At 39.0% G+C, this 27,710-nt stretch overlaps 2 protein-coding genes across 2 annotated transcripts in view; both read left to right on the forward strand.

Moving 5' to 3' along the window:
- LOC307129935 (uncharacterized protein) overlaps nucleotides 1-27,710 on the forward strand; it is a 91,239-nt gene that overhangs the window by 45,847 nt on the left and 17,682 nt on the right. The window lies entirely within an intron of this gene.
- LOC307129948 (uncharacterized protein) lies at nucleotides 15,234-26,144 on the forward strand. The gene is made up of 3 exons (XM_079822760.1): nucleotides 15,234-15,346; nucleotides 22,762-22,949; nucleotides 23,247-26,144. The coding sequence occupies exons 2-3, from the start codon at nucleotides 22,865-22,867 to the stop codon at nucleotides 24,338-24,340; spliced, it is 1,179 nt and encodes a 392-aa protein (XP_079678886.1). The 5' UTR covers nucleotides 15,234-15,346; nucleotides 22,762-22,864; the 3' UTR covers nucleotides 24,341-26,144.

The following is a 27,710-nucleotide window of genomic DNA, read 5'->3' on the forward strand; positions in this document are numbered from 1 at the left end:
TTTTGTCAGATAAAGTACAGATTCACATGATGTTGCCAAGCAAGGACGAAGACATGACATTCTTCTATAAGATTGTGTATGTATGTTGTGCTCTGACAAACATGAGCCCTAGAGTTGAAATAAAATAAATGTGCATTAAATACAGCCATAAGTGTCTGTTGCATCCATACCCACAATCTTCAAAATAAATATACTTAAATCAATATGTGCAAAAGCAAGAAGTGTCACACAATCAGATATTTTTCAGTGTTTATTTGCAAGTAGTGCAACCCGAGAACACAGAACGGTGCAGAATGCTTCAAGGTAAAAGGTTAACGTTACATAGGCTTCATGGTCTGCAGCTCCTGAACCCATCCATTTGTGAACTGCAAATTTCATATGAATCCAAACCGTTAATAGTTCCAATTTTGTCCATATACCGGTCCCTGGCTTCCCTATTTAACGTATCCCGGTAAATTCCACATCCTTTTCGGGATTTTAACATAGTTTTTCTTTCTCCCAACTCTGCTTTTCCTCGTTCGATTTGCTGTGTGTTTACATTCGCGAGGCCATCAACATGGCCGCCACGTCCCAGAATGCAACGCAGCGCCCGAGCCCTATATCTAACGTGCATCAAAATACTCCATATTCCTGATAGAAAACATGTGTTTACTTCATTTAAGTGTATTTCAGTAATCCAGTGTAAATTCAGTAACTTCTCTTTGATTTGTCCAGGTCTGGTCCTGTGGGCGTCAGTATCTCACAGTGATCACAGTTCACACCTGCAGTGAAGCCCCTCCCACAACAATTCACCAATAAATACTGGGAATATTCACATCATCCTACAAGAGAAGGACAAACTCCAGGTGTAGCAGCTGAAATCTGTGTGACTGTTAAAGATGGAGTTTATTAAAGAGGAGATTGAAGACATGAGTTATCCAGAACCATCCAGAATAAAACATGAAGATACTGAGGAACAAATAGGTTGGTGTCCATTCTTGATTTTTCAATGATTCTGGGAATTAATAAGCAGTATATGGATGATAAATGACAGAAATGCATCTAAATGACCATAACCTTCACTTTTTTTGTCAAAAAGTTGCAATAAAGTCCTGTAAAATGTTGTTAATTGCTGTAAAATTGATTACAGTATAATTTTGCAAAGCAACAGTAATTTACAGATTAATGTGAAAATACAGTAATGTGTAGTGTTTTTTACAGTAACGTTGAATTAAACATTACTGCTCCGAAAACGTTTGATTTGAAAAAATACCGGTTAATAACATTATTTTAATTCAACCCATACTTTAAACAAATATGTATAAATACAGACTTATTTTCACTCAAAAGTGATCATTTAAAATGATTTATTTATGAAAACAAGAGATCTGGGGTCTGTCTGTGTGGGTATAAAGTGATCTTCGAGGTTCAACTGTTAATACAATTAAAAAGGCATTACACAACACTTTAATAATTTGTTGTATTTTTTACACCAAATATTTTACAAGATGTTGCTGTAGTTTGCAATGCATTGTGTGATAAATAAAATAAATTTCATATAATTGTTAAAACCACAACAGAAATACCTGCATTAATTACAAAGCATGAACAGCTGGAAAAATATTGACCTGTTTTAATGGACTGTTAGACAATCGAAAGTGGCTCTTATGCCTAATTCTTTTGAGAAGCCTTATTACATTCTTTGTACATAACTTTTTTTCCAATGCGACTTGTTTTAAAACTTACATGAATAAAAAATAAATAAACTGGATAACCATTGCTCTTTTAATGCACCGTCAACTGCTAATTTCAAAGCAAACACTGCACAACACATCCTTGCATCACATAATCAAATTCAGCCAGCTAATGAAGCTCAATCATTACATGCAATAACATTGTAAAACTAAAACAAAATTTATAACATTTAATACGAAGCATCAACAGTCTATAGAAAACATTGACCTGTCCTGTATTGGCTACCTGAAATGTGCAATAGTTGCTAGTACTTGGATAGGCTTAAACAAAATCCACAAACTAGCCTAAATCAGTCTACAGTCTAGTAAATCTGTACTGCTTGTTTAACCGTACAAAAATAATGTCCTCCAATACATTCATTGTAGACCCCAGTGGGGAAAGAATGTACTTGAGGCATGAAAATGCGCGCTCTACACTGACTTGCGTTACCGGTAGATTCATAGATGACTGCTGCGTGGGGATTCGACTCGAGCTTGATACATCAACATCACATGCTGTACTACTCAATTCATGATTGGTCACTGCCAAATTAAAATATTAAAGACAACAATAAAATAACATTATTAACTGGTTAATGGTAATTTCAAATAAACATTTCTGTTCAGAACGATTACATTTTTTTTTTTTTTTTTCGTTTTTGTTCCTGTTAAAATTTCATTCGTTTCCAGTTTTCGTTCCTTGACCCGGTTCACAGTCCTGTTTTAAAGCAATATTTAATTTCACTAAAGTACAGCATCTACTCAGCAACTTATAAAAAGCCAATACGGAAGTGACTTAAACTGCAATTCATCAACTGGCCACAAGAGACAAGCTCCAGAAGAGAGCAGAATCTCATTGAGCCCCATGTTAAAATTACCAACTTTACAGCAGAAAAAAACATGTTTGCAGCCTGGAACAAATTGTGGTTTTGGTCAATACGGCTAACTTTGCCCTTCATGACAACTGTGAGGGGGGTGAATTTTTTTTATAACTCATTTGTTTATATTATATAAAGTCTTAAAGTGCTGCATTATTAAGGGCGTGACCATATCAATGCATATCAATGCAGAAGGTTGCTGGTTCGATCCCAGCGGTCACCACCAGTGTGTCCTTGAGCAAGGCACTTTACTCCTTGTTGCTCCAGGGGGATTGTCCCTGTAATAAGGGCACTGTATGTTGCTTTGGATAAAAGAGTCTGCCAAATGTATAAATGTAAATGTAAATTAATATGTCTTTAAGGAGTAGTTAGATGTTAAATCAAAGGGTATTTAGTCATTTATAAATCCCCCACTTCACTTCAGTAGTTTAGCATTAGGCTTTGTATCAGTAGAAACCTGGTAGTATATTAAAATTATGGTACTTTCCCCCCTCATATCCCCCTGAGCAGGGCTCTGAACCGGTTCAAGGAACAAAAACGAAAACCGGAAACGAACGTAATTTTAAGAGGAACAAAAACGAAAACGAAATCAAAATCAATTTGAATCGTTCTGAACAGAAACGTTAATTTGAAATGGCCATTAACCGGTTAATAACGTTATTTTATCGTTCTTTTAATATTTTAATTTGGCAGTGACCAATAATGAATAGAGTGGTACAGCATGTGACGTTGACGGATCAAGCGTGAGTGAAATGCCCGCGCACCAGTCATCTATGAATCTACCGGTAACGCAAGTTAGTGTAGAGCGCGCGCATTTTCATGCCTCAAGTACATTTCTTTCCCCGCTGAGGTCTACAATGAATGTGCAGGTATTGGAGGACATTCTTTTCGTACGTTTAAATAAGCAGTACGGACTTTAAGCTCAAATAGATTGATTTAGGCTAGTTTATGGATTCCGTTTAAGCCTGTCCAAGCAGGCTACTAGCATCTATCAAACATTTGTCCTATAGTCTTTCAGATCGCCAGTACAGGACAGGTCAGTGTTTTCTATTTAGACGGTTGATGCTTCGTATTAAATGGTATGTTATATTGCATTAAATGATCAAGCTTTATTAGCTGACTGAATTTGATTATGTGATGCAAGGACGTGTTGCGCAGTGTTTGCTTTGAAATTAGCAGTTGACGGTGCATTAAAAGAGCAAAGGTTATCCAGTTTATTTATTCTTTATTCATGCGATTTTTAAAACAAGTCGTGTTGAAAAAAAGTTATGTACAAAGAATTTTAGCACTCTTCTGAAAAGAATTAGGCATAAGGCCACTTTCGATTGTCTAACGCTCCATTAAAACAGGTCCGCTGTTTATGCTTTGTAATTAATGCATGTATTTCTGTTGTGGTTTTAAAAATTTTATGAAATAAATATTCAAGTTTAATTACCATGCGTATTATTATTATTATTGAGTGAAAAATAAGTCTATTTATACATATTTGTATAGGCTAAATTAAAATAACGTTATTAACCGGTATTTTTTCAAATCAAACCGTTTTCGGAACAGTAATGTTTATTGAGGAACGCAAAAACGGAAACGCTATAATATCGATTCTGCTCGGAGTGAGCCGATTGATATTTTTTTCCGATTGATATTTTAAGCCCTGCCCCTGAGACGAGAGAATTATGCATTTTATTTCTGGAAAAATTCCTCCGATGACGCAAATATCGTCATTTTGCGTCATCGGAGGATTTTTTGGCCAGAGGCAAAGACTACAGCCACTAGATGAAGCTGTTCTACATGTTATCAACCCACCCATAGGGGAGAGATGACACAGACGGCCGCACGGACAATCATAATAACGGAGCGCAGTACAGAGTAAAGTGAGTGTTTCAACTTTTCAATGAATTCCTGTGATAGTTTAGCTTCCATATGCGATCTGAAAACGTGCCAGACTGGCGCTTAACGTCACCTCAGCTCTGCTCAGCTCTTTGTGATGAATGAAATCTGACTCCTGCTGCGTCTGTGCTGTGACTTTCGTTCGGCTCACTCACACTTTATTGAAAACACTCGTTCAGTTTTTAATTGTAGTGTTTATTCTATAATGATGGTTTTGAATGTAAAAACCGCATGAACGCAATAAGTTGACCTCATACAACAGTATAAAGAATGTAAAAAGCCAGTTCATGACCCCTTTAAACAGGGTTCCCGCGGGGTCTTAAAATGTCTAAAAATAAATTTGTTAAATTTAAGGCCTTAAAACGTCTTAAAAACGGCCAGATTTTCACCCAAGGTCTTAAATTTAATTTAGTTAGGTCTTAAAAAAAGTGTTCTCCTCGTTCATTTCCAGAAATGCTGGCTGCAGAAAGTTATTAACGTTACACTGTAGCAAAAAAGTATCGAATCGCGAAAGCGGAGCTCAAAGTGGAGCTCTAGAGTCTTTGCTGCGCCGCCCTCAGAGCGTTCGTTCGGTGTGTTGTAGTTCTTTCTGGGGGATATTGGTGTTGGTACACGTACTCGGTGATAAAACTACAAATCCCGTGATGAAGGCAATTACCTGCCCGCAAAATACGTCTACGTTTAATAACGTTGTATTTTGTTGGACAGCATGAGGCAGACAAGCATTGTTTTATATTATTCTATACAGTGATAAAGTCTGCACTCAATCAGCACTGCATACCTTATTATTATGAAAATAGTGAAGGCTTGAAGAACTCAAATACACCATAGCTTGATGCAGTCGTGTTTATTGTCTTCGTTTCATCAGTCAAAGCGTTTCTATCTTCAGTTTATCCTACATCGCTAGCTTCACATTAGGGCTAAGGATTACTTCTCTGAGGGAAATGTGGAGTTTCTGCTCGAGGGCGCCCTCTGGCTTCCAGTATGAATGAAAGTTTGGGTAACAAATATGAAAAATAATACTTCTCTCTAAATAAATTTATGACAACCCATATGTTTTTCTCCAATGTACAGTTTTCCCCCCACAGTGGATGCATAAGAGGCTCATATTTCATATTAAATACATAGACTTTAAGAAATTTATATCACAGATAAAAAGCACAGAATTTCTTTATTTTTTTATTTTATTTTTTACAATAAATCTTTAGACCTTTCTAATGATTTTTAGTCATAGGCTGTCTGCATATTAACAGGTAACCCAGCAGGTTTTTTTTGTAAAATAAGTTTTCTGTAAAATATAAATGTTATTTTATTAGTATTATTATTATTATATTGTTATATTTATTCTTAAATACTCTATTTTTAATTTTGTTAAATATTTGTATTTATTGAATATAATCATTATTATTAGTCTTGTTAATATATAAACATTAATATATAAAATGTTATATGCATACACTTTTCATTTGTAAAAAAAAATGCATTTTACCCAGAATAATCGCAATTAGATATCTTCCCCAAATCGTGCATCCCTAGTTTATCCTATCTCCCTAGTGCATCCCCTGTTCAATCTCTATTAGGCTATTAATATGCTGTTTTGTAATCTATTCTATTTGAGGGCAAGTTTGTTTTAGCCTATTTTCATTTTGGGCCTAAGGTTTTGGGCATTTGGCATGTTGTTGGCTGTGGAGGGTTTCTAATGTCATTGCTTTTTTTATTATTTCTTTGATTTAAATAATTTTGGTAATGCGTCGTATAGGTCTTAAATTTCAATCTTTATGGTCTTAAAATGTCTTAAAAAGGTCTTAAATTTGACTTTCTGAAACCTGCAAGAACCCTGTTTAAAGTAAAAATGGCTTTTATATAATACAATCAGCATTTGTTGCACTACTAAAGCATGAAGTCGTATTAAAGGGTTAGTTCACCCAAAAATGAAAATTCTTGATTGATTAATGATTAATTCCTCACCCTCATGTCGTTCTGCAAGACCTTTGTTTTTCTTCAGAACACAAATTAAGATATTTTTGACGGAATCCGAGAGCTCTCTGACCCCTCCTTACACAACAACACAATGACCACTTTGAAGGCCCAGAAAGGTAATAAAGACATCATTAAAATTCAAATTAAAGCCATGTGACTCCAGTGGTTTATCCTCAATTTTATGAAGCTGCGCGAGTGATATGTTTGTGCAAAAAAACATTTGCTTAGACATCAAATTAAATAAATATAGAGTATATTTTTAAAGAATTTGCCAGGAATTATGAATAATGCCTCTAATCTTCACTCGTTCTCGCGCTGCTCCAGTTATCTGGATTTCAAATTTGAATGAAGCCCATGTAATCCCATAATGCCACACCACAGTAAGTTATTGTGAAAGCGCTTAAGCTACAGTAACAACACCTCCTTGTTATAAATGAATTACAGTTGACATGGAAATATACTGTAAAATGTTGTTTGATCCACAATGCATTGCGAACTACAGCAACATCTTGTAAAATATTTGGTGTAAAAAATACAGCAAATTGTTAAAGTGTTGTGTAATGCCTTTTTAATTGTATTAACAATTGAACCTCAAAGATCTGATACTTCATACCCACACAGACCCCAGATCTCTTGTTTCTTTTTAATGTTCACTTGAATTGTCACATTTATCCTCCTTGAACTGATTCTTACTACTTAATGTGTTTATTTCAGATCAGATGAAAGTGAGACACAAACTAAATGAAGTAAAGAAACTCTGTGACTTCAAAACTCAGGAAACAAAAGCCAAAAAGCTGCACACCTGCACTCAGTGTGGAAAGAGTTTTACACAAAAAGGAGACCTTAACAAACACATGAGAATTCACACTGGAGAGAAACCGTATACATGCACTCAGTGTGGAAAGAGTTTCAATCTTACAACAGCTCTCAGTAAACATTTGCGCGTTCACTCTGGAGAAAAGCCATTTAACTGTGATCAGTGTGGGAAAGATTTTAAATCATCATCAAGTCTAAAACAACACCTGACAGTTCATTCAGATGAGAGACCTCATGTGTGTTCTCTCTGTTCAAAGAGTTTTTCACGGCTGGGTCAGTTTAAAAAGCACCAGAAAACACATGATGGAGTGAGAGATCATGTGTGTTGTGAATGTGGGAAGAGCTTTACTACAGCTGCTCAACTGAAACGGCACCAAAGAATTCATACTGGAGAAAGACCTTACAAGTGCTCATACTGTGACAAGAGATTCACTCAGTCTGGAGCCCTGAAAGAACATGAGCGAGTTCATACTGGAGAGAAGCCGTACCACTGCACTCGGTGTGAGAAGAGTTTAAGAGATGCAAAAGGTTTAAAAAATCATCTGCTCCGTCACTCTGGAGAAAAAACATTTAACTGTGATCAGTGTGGTAAAAAGTTCATTTCATCATCAATTCTAAAAGAACACCTGAAAGTTCATTCAGATGAGAAGCCTCATGTGTGTTCTCTCTGTGGAAAAAGTTTTTCGCTGCTGAACAGTTTTAAAATGCACCAGAAAACACATGATGAAGTGAGAGATCATGTGTGTTGTGACTGTGGAAAGAGCTTTATTACGTCTAGTCAGCTGAAAAAGCACCAAAGAATTCATACTGGAGAAAGACCTTACAAGTGCTCATATTGTAACAGGAGTTTCACTCAGTCTGGAAACCTGAAATCACATGAGCGACTTCATACCGGAGAGAAGCCGTACCACTGTATTCAGTGTGAGAAGAGTTTTAGACATCTATCAAACCTTCGAACTCATTTGAAAAAATATTGCAAGTGAGTAGCATTTGTTTTCATTCAAGTAAATAGTGTGAGATAAGATTGAATTATTTCTAAAATCACAATATCATTGTTCAATTTTGTCAATTTGGTGAAAAGCTCTGAAAACTATGTAGCGGAAAATTTAATCATAGCCATGGATTAAATTATGCATGAAATGTTTATTGATTTGTATATATTCATACAGAATCATTGTAAAAGTTAAGATCACTCACAGTACAGTTTTTTGGAACTAACATTCTAGCACGTAGCACACGCAGGGCACAACTCTGGGGAGACACAGTGACTGGGGTTTTGACCTTAGGGGTCAGGATGGGACCAATCCTAGGGACCAGGGTTAAAATGGACTGCACACTTTGGGGATATTTGAGTATGTGCTTCTAACTTCTGCCATGTTTGGAAATTTACAGGAGCTGATTGTTTTGTGAAAATGATAAATACTGGGCTCTTGTTATGTCTGTCAGTGCACTCTGTAGACATTCAGGATGGCTGTATGACTGTGACTCTTTTCTTGCAAGAAAATACATCTTTATAAAGACAATTGGGCAAGGTATTGTGTCTTATCCAGTAATGCGATGATAGTTGAAATTTTGCCACAACAACTAGAAAGCCTTAAGATTTGAAGCTTCAACAGTAAATAAAGTCATTGTGTTTTTTTCTGGCCGGATGGAAGGTCTTTCTTGAATTAGATATATTCATGTAATTTACTTATTTACTAAGTGTACTATATTGTGTTCTGATTGTACTAGCAATTATGAGAAATAAAACTGAAACAACATCTTGTCTTTAATTAGTTTTGATCACATTAATGAGTTTAAAATGCGGCCAAATGGTCGCATTTTGCCACCAAAATTTAAGAGTGCGCGATCAGTATGACCTTTAGGTATGCCTTTCGAAATTCTTTCGAGATGGATTAATATCCGATCACTCAAAAAAACAATTCAGAAGGTGGTCTGGTTACGCATTTGGTTGTTTAAACCACATATGTAAATTTTACTCCTTGCAAATTGTTAAAAAAATAAACATGTGAGAGCGTGTTATAGGCTATATATGACATGATGTAGGGTAGTCAGACATAACGCCCTACAACACGCATCGCCGCAAATGAAACTGAAAGTAGCCCAAGTCTCAGATGCTCAAAAACACAATCATCCTCATTAAAAGCTGATGATAAAATGCAGCTCATATCTGTTGCTTTCATTGACGTGAACTCCGTTAAATGTGCATAGCGCGGGAATTGAAGATCGGATTTATATTCATTTTGCGGTTTAAGGTTAAGGAGGTTTAAGGTAAGACAAACATTTTTTTTTGTTTATTAGTAGATTGTATTTGAGAGCTTCGAGAACCTGCCTCAACATGTCAAAAAGGCCTTTTTACTGTAGTGGTGATGGTAAATGTTTAAACTAGTGGTGGGCCGTTATCAGAGTTAACGTGCTGCATTAACATAAGACTCTTATCGGGTGATAAAAAAAATATTGCCGTTAATCTATTCTCAAAGTTGGGTTGGGAGCTGGGTCTATACTACGCAAGCTATGATGACTTTCACCTTGATATTTTAGCGCGGATGTACCTAGCCGAATTGCACTGTAGGGGCGAGAGTCTTAGAACCTGTGTCTACTAGTGTTGTCAAAAATATCCATATTTCGATATGTAGCCTATCACTACTAAAATATCTGAAACGATACGATACTCATTTTCTACAGTATCGATATCAGCTGCGCTTTCCTCTCCGACCGACAACGAGTTGACACGCACCTGCCTCCGCTCGTTCAGTCCAGTTAACCCACTGAACATGACGAACGGGTGTTGGATTTTTCCTCATGACTATTGGTGTGACCGGTCTGAATTTCGTGTGGGGTTGCACATAAAGTTAATTCTACTAATTCCCACAGATTTCGCGCTCGCATCTCAAGCGCACATACACATACCGTAATAAAGCCGCCTCTGACATACAAGTGCAAAAATGAGCTCCTTTTTCCAGTTTATTGATGGTCAAATACACTCAAAAAAGTCTCAATGCCCATCTTGGTGATATTTAACGTAAACACAGTCGTAACCAGCTCACAGGAACAGCGTTTCCGATCCATGCGTGCGTCAGGTCTTAAAGGGACAGAAGTTATTTATTATTCAAACTACAAAAAGACAAACGATCACTTACGAGCACACATATTCTGAATACCTTCGGCAGAATTCAAATAAGACATTTTAATCTAGATTATTCCAAGATTACAGTGAGATTAATCTAGATTAAAAAAAAATAATCTATGACCACCACTAGTTTAAACTAACATTGTGAAGCTTGAAGTGTTTTATATCTATGGATTTTATTATAGGCAAGACAAGTCAAGTGTTGATTTTGAGAGGCTAAATTGATCAAACATTAACTCGCTGTTGGCCGCTGTCCGCTTGGTCATCACTTTAAAAAACAAAAACTTTAACAAACAAAAAATGCTTCAAATATTTTTCTAAATTAATTTAATAAAGTATTTATTAAAAGTATTTTAATAAATACTTTATTAACTATACTATATAAAGTATTTATTATATAAAGTACTTTACTATATACTGTATAAAGTACTTTACTATAACTTTACTATATAAAGTATTTATTAAACCCAAATATTTATATAATTTAAGTACAAATAAAACTACTTTGACATTAAAAACAAAACTGAACCATTTTAATTCTATGAACTAGATTAATCTATGAACTAATCTATGAACTAGCCTATTTTTCTGTGATGATTAATCAGCATTAAAAACACTTCATATTTTAATAAATTGTATATTGTTATCATTTCAGTTAATCTACAAATTGATGTAGAAACAACAAAAGGAAAGAATATTTTAAATAATTTTTTTATTACATATTTTTATGAATGAAGGCCAGTATCACCATACTAATACTGATGTCTCTATGAAATAAAATTGAATTGACACTTCAATGAAATAACACCTTAACATTTATTAGGCTTTAAATTTAAGTGAATTAACATCCATCCATCCATCCATCATCTTCCGCTTATCCGGGGCCGGGTCGCGGGGACAACAGTCTAAGCAGAGACACCCAGACCTCCCTCTCCCTAGCCATTTCCTCCAGCTCTTCCGGGGGAACCTTGAGGTGTTCCCAGGCCAGGAACATCTCCCTGGGAAGGCGTCCAGGAGGCATCCGAAAACCCGCCTGTATCCGGGATCTTGTCCTTTCGGTCATGACCCACAGCTCAGACCATAGGTGAGAGTAGGAACGCAGATCGACCGGGAAATCGAGAGCTTCGCCTTACAGCTCAGCTCCTTCTTCACCACGACAGACCGCTACATCGACCGCATTACTGCAGAAGCTGCCCCGATCCGTCTATCGATCTCCCGTTCCATCCTTCCCTCACTCGTGAACAAGACCCCAAGATACCTGAACTCCTCCACTTGAGGCAGGAACTCTCCACCAACCTGAAGTGGGCAAACCACCCTTTTCCGACCGAGAACCATGGCCTCGGACTTGGAGGTGCTAATTCTCATCCAAGCCGCTTCACACTTGGCTGCAAACCGTCCCAGTGCACGCTGAAGGTCCTGGTCTGAGGAGGCCAACACGACAACATCATCCGCAAAAAGCAGCAACGAAATCGTATGGTCCCCAAACCGGACACTCTCCGGCCCTTGGCTGCGCCTAGAAATTCTGTCCATAAAAATTATGAACAGAACCGGTGACAAAGGGCAGGCCATGCATCTAAAAAACGGGAGGCTAACACACTTTCCCAACCTGGAAAAAATGTCACAGAGCATTAAAGACAAGGATGTTTTTCACCCTGAGAAATACTGTGCTCACCTGGACAAAGTTGCAACAGAGTTCAATATGCGTTTTGGTGAGTTGAACGAAATGGAATGTATTGCTGCATTTGTCTCAAACTCATTCATGCTCATTGATATAGAACAGGTTGCAGCCAAATTCCAGCAAGTATTTTCTTAGGACGAGAGGAAGGGGTAGCGGAACTTTACTGTGATCCGGTTGAGTGCACAGTAGTCTATGCAGGGCCACAAGTCTCTGTGCTACTTTGCCACAAAGAAGAAACTGTATGCAGCAGGGGAAGTAGACGGGCAGATTTAACCTTGGTCCAGCGCCTCCTTGATGTAACCCACCATGGCCTTCTCCTCCGGAAGTGACAGGGGATAGATTTTTCCCCAGGGCACTGACTAACCCTGAAGCAGATTGAAGGCACAGTCCCATGGCCAGTGTGGAGGCAGCTTGGAGGCTTGCTGGGGGCAGAAGACATCACTGAAGGGGGCATAACATGGAGGAATGTCCACCGAACGATTCTCTACTGGACTTTCGATAGAGGTAGAGCAGAGTGGCAGCTCTCTGCAACGAGGAGTAGCAGGCACTGGAAGTGCAGAGAAACAGTTCGGGAAGCAGCTGTCGCCCCACTTCAGGATTTCACCGGTCTTCCAGGAGATGATGGGATTGTGCTGTTCCAACCACGGGCGCCTTAGGATCAGAACCAGAACCAGCAAATGTAGTTGTTCCACATGCAGGGCTCCCACTTGAAACTGGATGGGACTGAAAGGTTACTAAGCACTTTTTTTATTCTGAACGTATGGTATATTTGTACTGTCATGAGAGCAATGGTGCTGTCAGTTTACCTTGTTGTTGCATCTCGAAAAGTGCACAATAAAATGTGACACTGAATTTTTTTAACGGCACATTGTAATTTCTGCCTCTATTATCAAAGTATTTATTAGTAAAACAGTGGAAATTAGTAGATTTGGTTAGCATGTGGATGCAGACGTTCGGCTAACGTTACCAAAATTAAACAAAATACCACCCAAAAGTAATATTGTTTTGGCTATTCAAATCTAAGCCTCACTGTTAGACAAGCTCCTATCAGCTTGATATCAAACATTCTTGGCAATATGAATAAGATTTTAATTACCGTTTAATTTGTAGATGCAAGACCTGATGGATGTTGATGAAGAACACTCGACGATGTGCAGCACATCATCTAAATTGTGCGTCCTCTTCTGGAAAATCTCCTATCCAAAGGATGGTTCCCGAAGTCCCTCCAGGAGTTAATTGCAAATTATTTCTTTTTTTTTTTTTTTAAAGGAAATTGACCAAAGGCAGTATCCTCAATTTAAATGACTAACGTTGTACCAAATTCCCCAGTCAACACGCAGTTTCCAAAAAATACTGTAGTGTCCTGTAATTTAAAACATCAGCATACTGTTTAGGGCCTCTGTCTTGTTGCTCCAATTTAAGCAGTCCACAATGCATTGCCAACTACAGTATTAAACGGTTTAACATGAAAACAGTATTTTAGTTTTGATAATTGGCTGTAAATTTACAGCAATTGCTCACAGTGTATTTCCTTAAGTTGTCCAGATAACATCTTACTCATATTGGGGTGAGGGATTTTGGAGTCAGCTGCCTATCCATATATAATTTGACATGACACAATTTAAGTCTCCTCCCAACAAGAGGATCCCTCTACTGTGCTGCAAAATAACCCAAAGAGTTTTTATAAAATTTGAATCGTCTTCATTTGGAGCATAGACATTCATAAATGAAACACCTAATCCATCAATAACTCCATTTACCAGGATAAACCTGCCTTCCGTATCTTTATGAACTGTAGTAGATGTAAAGTTAAGATTTCTATGGACTAAGATGCAAACTCCTCTTCTCTTTCCTGATTTATGGGATGAATTAAAAGTCTGCCCAGGACCTTTTCAATTTCTCGTGTTCTGCATCTGATAATTGCATTTCCTGAATAAATGCTATCTGACACTGGAGTTGTCTCAACTTTTTAAAATCTAAATTTAAAATATTATTTCTTTTAATAGGATTATGGAGACCATTTACATTATAGCTTATTATCTTAAGAGAACCCATTGTCTCATTTAGGGTAGAAAAGAGAAGGTTGGAGGAGTGAAATGGCTAAGGAGGGTATGCCATGTGTGTATGTGAATTTGTATAGGAAAAAAAAAACACCTTTTCAGTACCCCACAGAAACCACTTCACCTGTTATTATGTTATGCCTTATCTGTGTATATCCTTAGTGAGTTATAATCAAAGTATTAATCAATATTTATCCTTCTATATATTAAATGATTTGAATGACTTCTTCAAGCTTATAAGATTTACTTACTTATAGAATTATGTTTGTTTAATGGAATTTGCTCTCTCCATGCATTTACTTTACTTTTCTATATGTAAACACTACATGCGCTTACATTTTAAGAGAGATAACATGGATAGATTAGCGTTATATGTTAGCGGTTAACACGAACCCGTCCAAAACAGCACCACTGTGTGCATTTCTTCCTTCGGTCCATGTTGTGCATGTCAAATAAAATCAGTCATAATCAATAAATGCCATTTCTTATGTATTCGTATTTATTTATTGATCCTTAATTTCGTTTCAACTTGAATTAGATACATTTAATTCCTTTACTTATTTAAGTGTACTATATTGTGTTCTGATTGTACATGCAATTATGAGAAATAAATCCAAAGCAACATCTTGTCTTGATCAATCTGAACACAGAGAATGAGTTAATCCAGTGGTTCCCAACCTCGTTCCTGGAGGACCCCCAACAGTGCACATTTTGCATGTCTCCTCAATCAAACACACCTGATTCAGGTCATCAGCTCATTAGTAGCTACTCCAAGACCTGATGTGGGTGTGTCAGACAAAGGACAAATCCAAAATGTGCACTGTTGGGGGTCCTCCAGGAACGTGGTTGGGAACCACTGAGTTAATCATTATTATATCTATACTGTAATAAATATGTTTGGGATGTACAGTATTATTATTAACCAAATAGCCATTGCCTCTTCATTTCACTGCACACCACTGGTACGCCTAACATATTCATACTAAAAGCCAAAAGAACTAAACATTTTTATTTCATTGATACTTTAAGAATATGCGGCCCCTTTAAGAAATATGACACCGCGCATACTGAGCATGCGCAGAAGAGAATCGCGAAAGAGGAGAGCTGAAAAACTCACTAGTTGAAGCTGAAACGCTGTTAACGATCGTGAAAGAAGGATAAATGTGCTATATTTTCTCCGGATGCCTTATATTTCCATTCTGCAGGTGAGAAATGTTTACAGATTATAGAGTTTGACCTAAATCAGCTCCAGAGGGAAATGCATTGTGTATCCTGGTTTATTATTAGAGTGTAATAATATGTTGGCAGAGAGTTTTTCACAGACTCGGACTCTATTACACCAATTAAATGTGCTTAATGTGCCTTTTGCTTTACAGAAGATCTCAGACATCAGCATAATGAATGAGGGGAAAACAGGGAACTTTTGTAGACAAAGAGGCTTTTCAGCAGCTCAGTTAAACATGACGGTCCTGTTGTTTCTCTCAGACTTTGGACAGGAGTTGAACAAACCTTTTTTTAAATGCAAATGTAACAGTGTTAAATTTCTCTATTTCTATCAGAGATGTTCAAGCAATGGACTACTTGCACTGAGCTTGTTGAATCGTGACGCACTTAAAGGGTTAGTTCACCCAAATATGAAAATGCCCCCATGATTTACTCACCCTCAAGTCATCCTATATGACATTATGCTTTCAGACGAGTTCAATCAGAGTTATATTAAAAAAAAGTCCTGGCTCTTCCAAGCTTTAAAATGGCAGTGAAAGCGAAGTTCTGTTTCGAAGTCAATAAAAGTGCATCTATGCATCATATAACTGCTCCACACAGCTCCGGGGGGTTAATAAAGGCCACCTAAAGCAAGTGATGCGTTTGTGTAAGAAAAATATCCATGTTTAAAACGTTACAGACTAAAATAACTAGCTTCTTATAAGTTATTATTCAGAATGCACAGTCGGAAATAAAATATATTTATATAACATTAAAACATATTAAATATAACATTTCAGCAGGTTCCAGATAATTAAGGTTAACGCAGAGATTCATTGTTTTAATCAATCGACAGCGATAAAACATCGTAATAATCTGCGTTCTCATGTATGTGGTTGCACTGAACGCTGTTACCGTAAACTCTTGAGTTATAATAAGTAGGGCTGTAGCTATACACTAATCTCACAATACGATATGATACACGATATTCAGCCAACGATACGATTCGATATAATTCGATACACTTACATCATTTTCTGAAAGGTTTAAAGAGGACAGTAATTTTGGTGACATCTTTTGAGTGTTTCATTTACTTGGATTGAATCAACTGAACTGAAAACTAAAAATATCAATTACACAATGCCTCTGACGGGACAGAGAGTCTACAGCTTGCAAATGCTGGACAAAATGAATCAAAGATGTGTTGAGAAAATGAGTTCCATTTATTGAAACAGTGCAAACTGTATCTTACAAGCCTTTGAAAAGTAAATAAAGTGCAGTATTGCAATTAACAATGGAGTTTTAAAAATTGCAGCAAGTGTCATGTTCTGAACAGTTTCTTTGACAGCTTTTTTAGCTTGACACTGACACTTTGTGGTATTTTCAGAGTATTTCACGTTTGTGTCACACAGCTTGCAAATTGCGATGCTTTTGTCTAAGTCAAGGGTCTCCAACCTTTTTTCATTTGAGAGCTACTTTTTAAAAATGAAAGTCACAGAGAGCTACTCATGTTATACAATACTTAAAACTCTTAAATAATGCATCATAATTCTCATATTAACAACTATCCAAACTGTTTTACACCTGAAAGAGTATAGTAGTAGTTCCAGCAGTCGGTACAATACAATACAATACAATACGGTACAATTGATTTTTTTAAAATCAATATTTAATATTTATGATGATAATCATAAGTAAATAATACATAAACATGTAAAGGCTGTATGCTGTTTAAAAGTAAACATTGTTTATACATGAAATATCAAGTGAAAGTTGAGTGTCTGTGTTCATGATATGAAGGGTGCGCGTCTCAATCAGCTCCCTAGTTCAGTCAGGGCACTGATCAGGGAGTCAGCCCATTGACTTATGTCCTGATCAGTGCCCTGACTGAACTAGGGAGCTGATTGAAACGTGCCCAGTTTTCTCAAATGAAACGGCAAATTCTCATGAAGTGACGGTTTATGCGTTCGTGTCGGCAGAGACTACACACGGCAGAGACTACAAGAGCGAGTGCGCGCGTGCGGCGCCCATCATCCACACAGACGCAGAACATGCAGGAGTAATATTGAAATAGTATTTTGCAGTTTATTATTTACAGACACTAGTATATATTCGGCTTCAGTCTGGAGCCCTGCGCTTAAATTAACACGGAAGCGACTGAACGCAGCTGCTATAGTGAGTTGCCCGCAGGTCTGTTCTAAAAATAGCTCAAATAGGAGCACTTTGGGTTTAAAAAGAAGAAGGAAAGCGACGACTTAGACTCAGGGGTCAACAACATGAGTCGCCCGCGTGACGTCACGTAAAACGCAATTACGTTGAAAAGGTCACGCTAGACACAGGCGGAAGTACCGAGTCAGTGTTTACAAATGAGCGGAAGGAGGACCGTATCCACATATTCAAACGTCTTTGCGCCTGCGTCTAGCGTGACCTTTTCAATGTAATTGCGTGACATCACAAGCGCGCATCACTGAACAGAGCAAGGCGAGCATTTGTGCTTATAAAACTGAAATTTTCTTTCATTTTCTTTCTTTCTTTTCATTTAAAAAAAAATGGCCGATCGTTTCGCTAGATAAGACCCTTATTTATCGCCTGGTACCGTTTTATGTGGTTTAAAGCTCTTTTGAAGCTGTACTGAACCTCTCATTTGGACCTTGAACCGTTTGGAGGCTATTGACTTCCATTATATGGAGAAAGATCCATGAAATGTTTTCATCAAAAATCTTCATTTCTTTTCGACTGAAGACAGAAAGAAATGGATATCTTGGATGACAAGGGGGTGAGTAAATTCTAAGCAAAAATGTATTTGAAAGTGAACTAATCCTTTAATAGGGCTGTATTTTCTACGTTTTTCTATTTGGATAAAAAAAAAAATCTGTATTTATTTTAATAATCATTTTATTTCACATCCTGCCTAATGATGTCCTAAAAACAATGTTGATATTGAAGGCTATAAACAAATACAGTGAATGTAATGTAGGCATGTATTAATAATGTTGTTTTTTAATTCACTGAACTAAAAATTAAAATAAAAACAAAAGCATATTAGCCTATATTTGATTACCCAATTATAATGGTCACTTTCATAAAAATATACATACTTGTAGGTTTAAAATTCTACATATGGCACATTTATTGTCCAACAACAAATATTTTTGAAGTATGTATACGCGCGGAAGTCTGAATTTTAGCGGAGATTCATATGCAGAAGGTTCGTCGTCTCCTGACCGCAAAATAGACATATTTGCATGACTTTCTAACATTTACAGATGGAGAATATCCCTGTGAAATGTAAGTTATGCACAGAGGAAGGCACCGCATTTCAAACGCATTAAACACCGCAAGTATTGATCTGTCTGTCTGCACAAGTATCTCTCAGAGCGTCTGACAGGACAAGCTGCTTTAAACTATACGTGTTAACAATATCTTACCAGTTATTGTAAAGCCCTTAATATAAAGCATGTGTCATGTTTAGGACAAATTGTATCATGCACTTTCCCTGCATCAGCTCATTCTGCGTACTCCGCTATTTTTCAGATGCGTTCGTATCAAACTACTGTATATCGATTCTTCCGAACGGCGTTCGCCCATCCCATAAGACCAACTGACCCATGTTCAACTGCTGTTCACATGGAACTCTTCTCCACTTCTGCCTTCAAAGCTCTCGTTTGAATATTTGCTATTACCTACCTCACGCGTCATGTACGCCCTCACGCGATGACATCATCAAATTGCGATCGTTTCGTGAGATCAGCCAAGTTAGTGAGAACCGATCGAGTCATAAAATATGATTATCGGCCGATACCGATCTCTGGCCGATCGATCGGAGCATCCCTAGTGTTTTTGTCTGTTTTTAGAAAAAGTTAGGCAGGAGTTTTCCACCTTTGTTCTTGTAAAAAGAAAAACATAAAAGTGAAACGAATGTGACAGCAATTCACTGGATGTGTTCATCCCTGCCCTCATTTCATTATGTGTGGGGATGCATATTCTATGTGTGTTGACTGTTTGTTTAAGCCGCCGGGCGCTCTCCGAGGAGGGCGCTTTGGCTCGCGTTCCCCGCGGCTCAGGTCCCTTCTGCCGAGGCAGAGCGGCGGCTTCAGTCGTGGGGATCGCAAATAGGTCCGGCAGAGGGGTTAGAGACAGGCATCGCTCTTCCTCTGCCTTCACCTGCCGGGTCCAGTGTGTCATCTCGGGGTTGGAAGCACGCTTGCGGTTCCTTCCGCCCCGAGTGAAGCGCAGAGACAGTAAACTTATGCCTATGTGCATCAGCTTTCATAAAAAAGGAGTGGGCGGACATTCATTGATACATTTCTCAAATGTGTAAGATCAGCACTTAGCGAAGAGAATATAACGGCAACATGTAGAGTACAGTCTGCAATATAGCACTGCATCTCACATTTTGCCAAGGCAGCGTGTCGATGCAGTCTGCTAAGAATGTAATGGACGGAGCTTGTGTTTGCTGAGGCAACACGTAGATTACAGTCTGCAATATAGTAGCTTTTGATCTTGCGTTTTGCAGAGGCAGCGCATAGATCACGGTCTGCTAAGAATATAATGGACTGAGCTCGTGTTTGCCGAGGCAACACGTAGATTATACAGTCTGTAATATAGTGGCTTTTTGATCTTGCGGTTTGCCGAGGCAGCGCATAGATCATGGTCTGCTGAGAATGTAATGGTCGAATCTCGTGTTTGCCGAGGCAACACGTAGATTACGGTCCAAAAAAAAAAAGGAATCAATAGATTTTGTGTTTGCCGAGGCAACACGTAGATTATGTTGCTACAATGCATTTATAAATGGGGGAAAGAAGAAAGAGAAAAAGAAAAAGAGAAGCCCTTTCTTTCTGTTCCTATGTTTGACTCCTTTTGCATTTTTCATGCCAATATGAATATTCAGCCTGTGAAAAGCTGAGTGGTTTTGAATGTATTTCATTTTGACAAATTTAATCATATTTCTTTATGGCTTGAGAATTTTTTGTATATAAAAAATATTTACATATTTCTAAAAATCCATGGTTATGGTAAGAGCATGCGCTGAGTGCTTCGTGCCCTTTATAATTCCAAAATGTGGAAGCAGAATGAAGTTCTCTTAAGGCAAAGCAGTTTTGATAAGACAGTTATTGTCATAAAGAGGGCTTTGTCAAAGTAAAACTCCTGACACCATCAATGTCAGGTTTCTGAGGGAAACCCTCCGTAGGAAGGCGGTGTTCACCTCACTATACGGTGCCCGTCTCCCTTCGGTGCCCTCAAGGGGACCGTTCTGCCAACCCCGCCACCTCGTGTGTTTCGGGGCGCAGTGATCTTTGGCGAGCATATATCTCAGGGTCCACCCGGAAACGTAGTGGCCTTGCTCTGACCTCCTAGAGCAGTCAAGCCAGCTGTTCCCTGCCGGTTCGCCGCTTCAGGGCACTGTGCTTGCTGCTCGTGGTACAGCAGAGGCCAGTCTCGAGAAACTGGCATCTCTAATATTTCTGACGATATCAATATCAATGACTCTGAGGGTCCCTTCCGTAGGAAGGCGGTATCCACCTCATTATACTGTGCCCGTCTCCCTTCGGTGCCCTCAGGGGGATCATTCTGCCAACCCCGCAACCTTGTGTGTTTCGGGGCGCAGTGGTCCCTGACGAGCACATGTCTCTGGGTCCACCCGGAAACGTAGTGGGGATAACTTTTTGGCCTGCTGAGCATGAGACCGTGACAGTGGTGGCTCATAACCAAGGGGTTTTCCCTGAGGGGATACCTGCTCCGCATGATTGAAGTCACGTGGCGATGCCTTCGTGCTTTAGTTATGTGGAAAGATCCTTGGTTTATGTCCCGAAGGCAGGTATTGGGGACTCATGTTCGTCGTGTTACGCTAACGACAGAGTTTTCCTTTGCGGGCTGGGGGAGTGATCATGAGTGGTCGCTCAACTCAGGGTCCTTGGCAGGACCGTCAGCTTTTATGGCATATAATCGCCCAAAATTGATGGTGGTGTTTCGGGTTCTGAACCACTTCTGGCCATACCTCAGAGTCCGCCATGTGCTTGTTCAAGTTAACAACGACACTTTGATGGTTGCATATATGTAATTCCAGGAAGCGGACATCCTGCTGAGGTAGGGGCTCAGTCCCAGGGAAATGAAGACTCCACACCGAGGTGGCAGAGCTCTTGTGGTTATCCAGCTCCTCCGGGACTGGACACCATGATACAGGAGTGGCCGAAGCCACCCCTGTACGCCTTTACCCGATTGCTCTGCTTCTGGGAATTCTGGAGAGAGTTCGCCGAGACGGGGCTCATCTGTTATTAATAGCCACGTACTGGCTGGCCCGAGTAGGGCTCAGACCTAGTTTCTCTTCTGGATTGCTCTCCGCTGGAGATTCCGTTCAGTAGGGACCTTCACTCTCAAGTGAGACGTTTGATCATCACCCCTGCCAGGAGGGTGAAACTGGGCCTGGCCTCCGAGGGGGCCCAGCTCATAAGTTCAGGTCTCTCAGCCGAGGCTGTTGAGACCGTATATCACTCCAGAGCTCCGTCCACAAGGAAACTGTATTCTATCCATATTGAAGGTGTATGTGGCAGCCTTAGCTACTTTCCACGCTCCTTTGGGTGAGGTTTCTTTGAGGAGACAACCGCTAGTTACTTGTTTCCTTCGTGGCGTTTTGAGGCTTAGATCTGCAGTCAAGGGTTTGCGCCCGGCATAGGGAAGGTTTTCTTCATCCTAGGCCGGGCAATGTTGCTGGGGTTTCTACTATTATTGTAATACCTATAGTGCTGCTGGCCTTTGTCCTCCTCGGCGTCAGACCAAGAGAAACGAATCTGCTTTGACCACTCCTGGGGTGCAGGTGCTATCGTAGTAGTGTGCGCTTTTGATTTCACACATACGGTCACTTGCTCTTTTGGCGGCGTGGGTATTGTGTTCTCACGGCGTTTCGACACAGCGCGAGTTCCCTTGAAAGGGAACGTCTAGGTTACATATGTAACCATGGTTCCCTGAGAGGGAACGAGACGCTGCGTCGTCCTGCCATATTCCCTGCGTGCCCGTGAGCGACTTACTTCAGGCTTTTTCAGAAGCTAGTTTCTGTTTGTGTTCACGGGTCCTTTATAGTTTCCGGTCTATGACATCACCCGCCTATGACGTTCCGTCTGTCCATTGGACTGATTCCACAAGTGCTTCAAGACGCAATCATGCAGAAGCGTTCTCACAGCGTTTCGACGCAGCGTCTCGTTCCCTCTCAGGGAACCATGGTTACATACGTAATCTGAGACGATTTTCCTATGGGGTTTTATAATGTTTTTTAATATTATTTATGAGTAAAATAAAGCCTCTTTGAAAAGTAAGGTTTTGTTCTTGAAGGAGCCAGCGGTGAAGTAGACTTCCGGGTTTGTCATACTTGCACCACTGGTAATTCAGTATTAATTCAGTAACTTCTCTTTGAATTTTGCAGGTCTGCTGTCTGTCCAACAACAATTCACCAATCACATCACATCATCCTACAAGAGAAGGACAAACTCCAGGTGTAGCAGCTGAAATCTGTGTGACTGTTAAAGATGGAGTTTATTAAAGAGGAGATTGAAGACATGAGTTACCCAGAACCATCCAGAATAAAACATGAAGATACTGAGGAACAAATAGGTTGGTGTCCATTCTTGATTCTTCAATGGTTCTGTGAATTAATAAGCATAAATGATAGAGAAATTAATCTAAATGTTCATAACCATGTATAACATTATATGCACATAAATCATCATAATATAGCCGTTTAATCATTTTATCAAGCGAGTGACGGAACTGACCTTTGCACATCAGATAAAGATACTCAATGCTCACACAGACAGATACCTGGTGTCTTGTTTTGTGCTAATTGTTGTTTTGATTCTTTACATTTATCCTCCTTGAACTGATTCTAACTGCTAAATTTGTTCATTTTAGACAAGATAGAAGTGAAGGAGCAAAGACGCAAACTAAACGATGTAAAGAAACTATGTGAAATCAAAACTCAAGGAACAAAAGCCAAAAAGCTGCACACCTGCTCTCAGTGTGGAAAGAGTTTTCCATATAAATCTGGACTCAAAAATCATCTGCGCCTTCACTCTGGAGAAAAAACATTCAAGTGTGATCAGTGTGGAAAAGATTTTACTTTGTCATCATATCTAAAACGACACATGAAAGTTCATTCGGAAGAGAGACCTCATGTGTGTTCTCTCTGTGGAAAGAGTTTTTCAAGGCTAATTAGTTTTAAACTGCACCAGAAAATACATGATGGAGTGAAAGATCATGTGTGTTCGAACTGTGGGAAGAGCTTTACTAGAGCTAACCAACTGAAACTGCACCAAAGAATTCATAATGGAGAAAGACCTTACAAGTGCTCATTCTGTGACAAGAGTTACATTCTGTCTGGAAACCTGAAATCACATGAGCGAGTTCATACTGGAGAGAAGCCGTACCACTGCACTCAGTGTGAGAAGAGTTTTAGAGATACAGCAGGTATCAGTAAACATCTGCGTATTCACTCTGGAGAAAAGCCATTTAACTGTGATCAGTGTGGGAAAGATTTTATTTCATCATCAAAACTAAATCAACACCTGATAGTTCATTCAGGTGAGAAGCCTCATGTGTGTTCTCTCTGTGGAAAGAGTTTTTCAAGGCTGAACAGTTTAAAACTGCACCAGAAAACACATGATGGAGTGAGAGATCATGTGTGTTGTGACTGTGGGATGAGCTTTACTACATCTGGTGAACTAAAACGGCACCAAAGAATTCATACTGGAGAGAAACCTTACAAGTGCTCATATTGTGACAAGAGTTTCACTCTGTCTGGAACCCTGAAATCACACGTGCGAGTTCATACTGGAGAAAGACCTTATAAGTGTTCATCTTGTGACAAAAGTTTCACCGTGCTTCAATCTCTAAAAGTGCATGAGCGAGTTCATACTGGAGAGAAGCCGTACCACTGTACTCAGTGTGAGAAGAGTTTCAAATATTTATCAGGCCTTCACGCTCATATGAAAAAATGTTGCAAGTGAGCAACATTAGTTTTTATGTCAAATACATTTAAAGTAAATTCTCTGAGATAAAATATGGAGTGTATATTAAAAGCAGAGAATCATCTAATTATGTGAATTTGGTGTAAAGCTCAGAAAACTTGAAAGACTTGAGATTTGAAGCTTCACCAGTCAACGACGCTTACAATGTAAATAAAGTGTTAGTTGTAGTTTTTATATTCTGTCAGGGTGGATTGTGTGCTAAGCATGTTTTGCTTGAATTATATATATTCAATTAATTTTACTTAAAGGGGTCATGGATTGAGAAAGCAACTTTCCCTTGAGCTTTTGATATATAAAAGGTCATAGTAATATAAGAATATTCTGTAAGTTTCAGATTCAAACATCCTTGTTAGTCAAATAAAAGCTTTTATTGACACCAGGCTCAGAAAACGCTCAATCTCAGAATGTGCCCGGCTATGACGTGAGAGTGTAGTGAAGTAGTGATGTCCGGTTCGCCAACGAATCGTTCTTTTGAACCGGTTCTTTTTAGTGAACCGGTCGAACCAGTTCACCAAATCGGACTGAATCGTTCTAAATAGTTCGCATCTCTAGTAAGCACTAATCCACAAATGTATAAAGTTAATCACTTTTTGACTTTTTGTCTGACTGTCCCTCTGACTCGAAATAAACCAACATCCTGGAGTTATTCAGTTACTCCAACAATACACTTACCCTACTGTAAGAGAGAACTGATGATGCACGCACGTCAGCGAGCAGAAGCTGATGATACTGATACTGATGATACACATGCGTGCAGCGTACACGAACGAGCGTAGCCTACACGGCCTGTCACAGTTCTCGTTCTCGAGTCAAGAATCGGTTGCAACCGGTTGCAGCGGTTTTCCGATCACCAGTACACTGAATCGAGAACATACGCGGACCGGTCTGTCGCAGTTCTCGTTCTCGAGTCAAGAATCGGTTGCAGCGGACTTTGGCTCACCAGTACACTAACCGAGAACTGTTTATTTCGGACATGTCCGATTTGAGAACCGATGAGCTGATACTGACTGAGCACGCGTGTCATTTTTCAAGAGAACGAAAAACAAGTTTTGTTGAACATCGAGACGTGTTATAATATAAAACATAGTGGAAATATGTTTTCATCATTTTCAAGTTCATTACTGTCTTATCACTGTATGAGCATGTGATTGACTATTTGTGATTGAAGTATTTATTTATTTAAAAGATTTATGTTTGTGTGTAATTATAGTTAATGAGGACACATTCACAAATTGGGTTAGTATTAAATAAACAATGTTTTAATAAACATTTATTAAAGTGTTCAAATAATACACACATTTTAAAAAGAAAAATTGGTGGAAAAGTGCACTTGCACACTAGGGATGGTGAAAACTAAACATTTTCTTGACCGACCACCAAGCCTCATTAGCCGGTTGAAACCGGTTAACCGATTAGTTTAAAATATGCTGCGCTATTTGAAATAACAGCCGCGAGCCGCGCCTGCAATTTCGCAACTCTGTCGCATCTCTCTGCCGCTCTGCCTCCCGCTCTCACACACACACTGTCCCGGCGCCGCCGCCTGCCTTCCACTCACAGGCACCTTCAGAATGCGTAAAAGACGCACCGGCCCAGGCAGGTCTAACTCCACTTTTTTTTTTTTTTTTTTTAAGCGACAACTTTGATCGGCTTACGTTGATACGGTCAACCATCGGTCAAGCGGTCATCGGTTAACATCCCTATTACACACTGTAATTGTCTTACACACTATATTTAACAGGTATTGCCTGTTGTTTGTAAATGAAAAAAGTTATTGTGCTTTATCAAAAAAAAAAAAAAATTATAATAATAATAGCAAAAACAAAGTGCAAAGGCAGTTTTAAACAGAGGTTAAGTTACATATGCAGCTTGACCGTCTCTTATAAGGGTAGGTTTGAATTCAGAAAAACAATCTGCCTAACTTTGTTAGGACAGGACTCCATTGTATTTAATTTGTAAACAAGGTGATATAAAGATAAACATAACGTAGCCTAATCAAACTACAGCAAAGGCGAAGCAAGCGACTCCTTTTGAATCGCTCTGGTGGTTCTCAAATCTCAATTTCGTTCTCGTGTCAAGAATCGGTTGCAACCGGTTGCAGAAGTTTTCGGATCAGCAGTACACTGAAACGAGAACTGTTTATTTCGGACATGTCTGATTTGAGAACCGATGAGCCGATGATACTGAGCATGCGTCGAACGACTGACTGCACGGCGCGTTTCTCTGTACCGAATGAACAACAGCTGATATGAGCGCGTGTCTGTGAAACGACTCCGAGGACATGAATGAGGGGAAAATCTGGCGAACCGTATTTATTTAATTACAAAAAAATAGTAAGTGGATCATGGTTTCTGCACTGATGAAGACTGATTTATTGATTTTATAACTGTAAAGATCGTTTGCATCACTGCATGTGTTTGGATGCTTTAGATGTAAAACTTAATTGTAATAAACTTATCAGATTATGATGATATTTTATCTGACTGATGTTATGATTACTGACTTTATATATTTTAATGTGTAAAGTGTTTGTTTATCCAGCCCGCAATAGACTTGACTACATCATCGCGAAATGACGTCATTGCGTTTGAGCGGAAAAGAACTGGTGAACCGTTTTTTTGATCCGGTTCATTGAAACGAACTGTCCGAAAGAACCGGTTCGCAGAAAAGAACCGAACTTCCCATCACTATAGTGAAGCACCGCCTCAACAGAAGAAAAACAACGCCTGATTCTGTAGCCCCACCCACCGACTCGTGCCACTAACATAACACAGGCCTACATGGCGAATAAGATTCATTCAGATTCCAATATTATGAATGCATGGATGAACTTTATTTTTAATGAATATCCAGCTCACGTGGGGAAGACATTGCGTGTCTGTTCTTTCATTTCACTGGATTCGTTTGTAAACAAGAGACGGGATTTGCAGACAGGATGAGATTAAACACACTTATGTGAGTTAAATGTTTTTTATATGTGACAGTATTGCATTGTTACAGATGGTTTGCTATCTACTGATTAATGTGTACGCGTCTAACTGAATATTAGCACGCTGTCAAAGTCTTGTTACGTCAGGGGACGTATTGTTGTTTTTCCTCCCACTCCCTGTCTGTAGAGACGCGCGTGTGCGTGTCTCTCTCTCTTTTTCTCTCTCTCGCTCGCTCTCAGGTAGCTCCGCCTTGATTGGACGTATTGGAGACGTACCCAGCGATTGGTGGACTGGAATGGAACGATTCTTTGAAAGAACGCCCGGGATGTGGACGTGGCAGTTGAGCTAGCCGCGAAGTTAGGTTAAGATCGCTGTATTTTCTTTTTTTCTTTCTTTTACAGGGTTTAGTTAGCAATAAATTG

Source organism: Gobio gobio (assembly GCF_949357685.1).
Source record: "Gobio gobio genome assembly, chromosome: 8".
Taxonomy (NCBI): Eukaryota; Metazoa; Chordata; class Actinopteri; order Cypriniformes; family Gobionidae; genus Gobio; species Gobio gobio.

What these genes read in the sequence shown, in the direction of transcription:
- LOC307129948 (XM_079822760.1), top strand. Translation starts at nt 22,865, where the DNA reads ATGGAGTTTATTAAAGAGGAGATTGAAGACATGAGTTACCCAGAACCA. An exon ending in AGATACTGAGGAACAAATAG is followed by an intron (nt 22,950 to 23,246) that starts GTTGGTGTCCAT and finishes TGTTCATTTTAG; the next exon opens with ACAAGATAGAAGTGAAGGAG.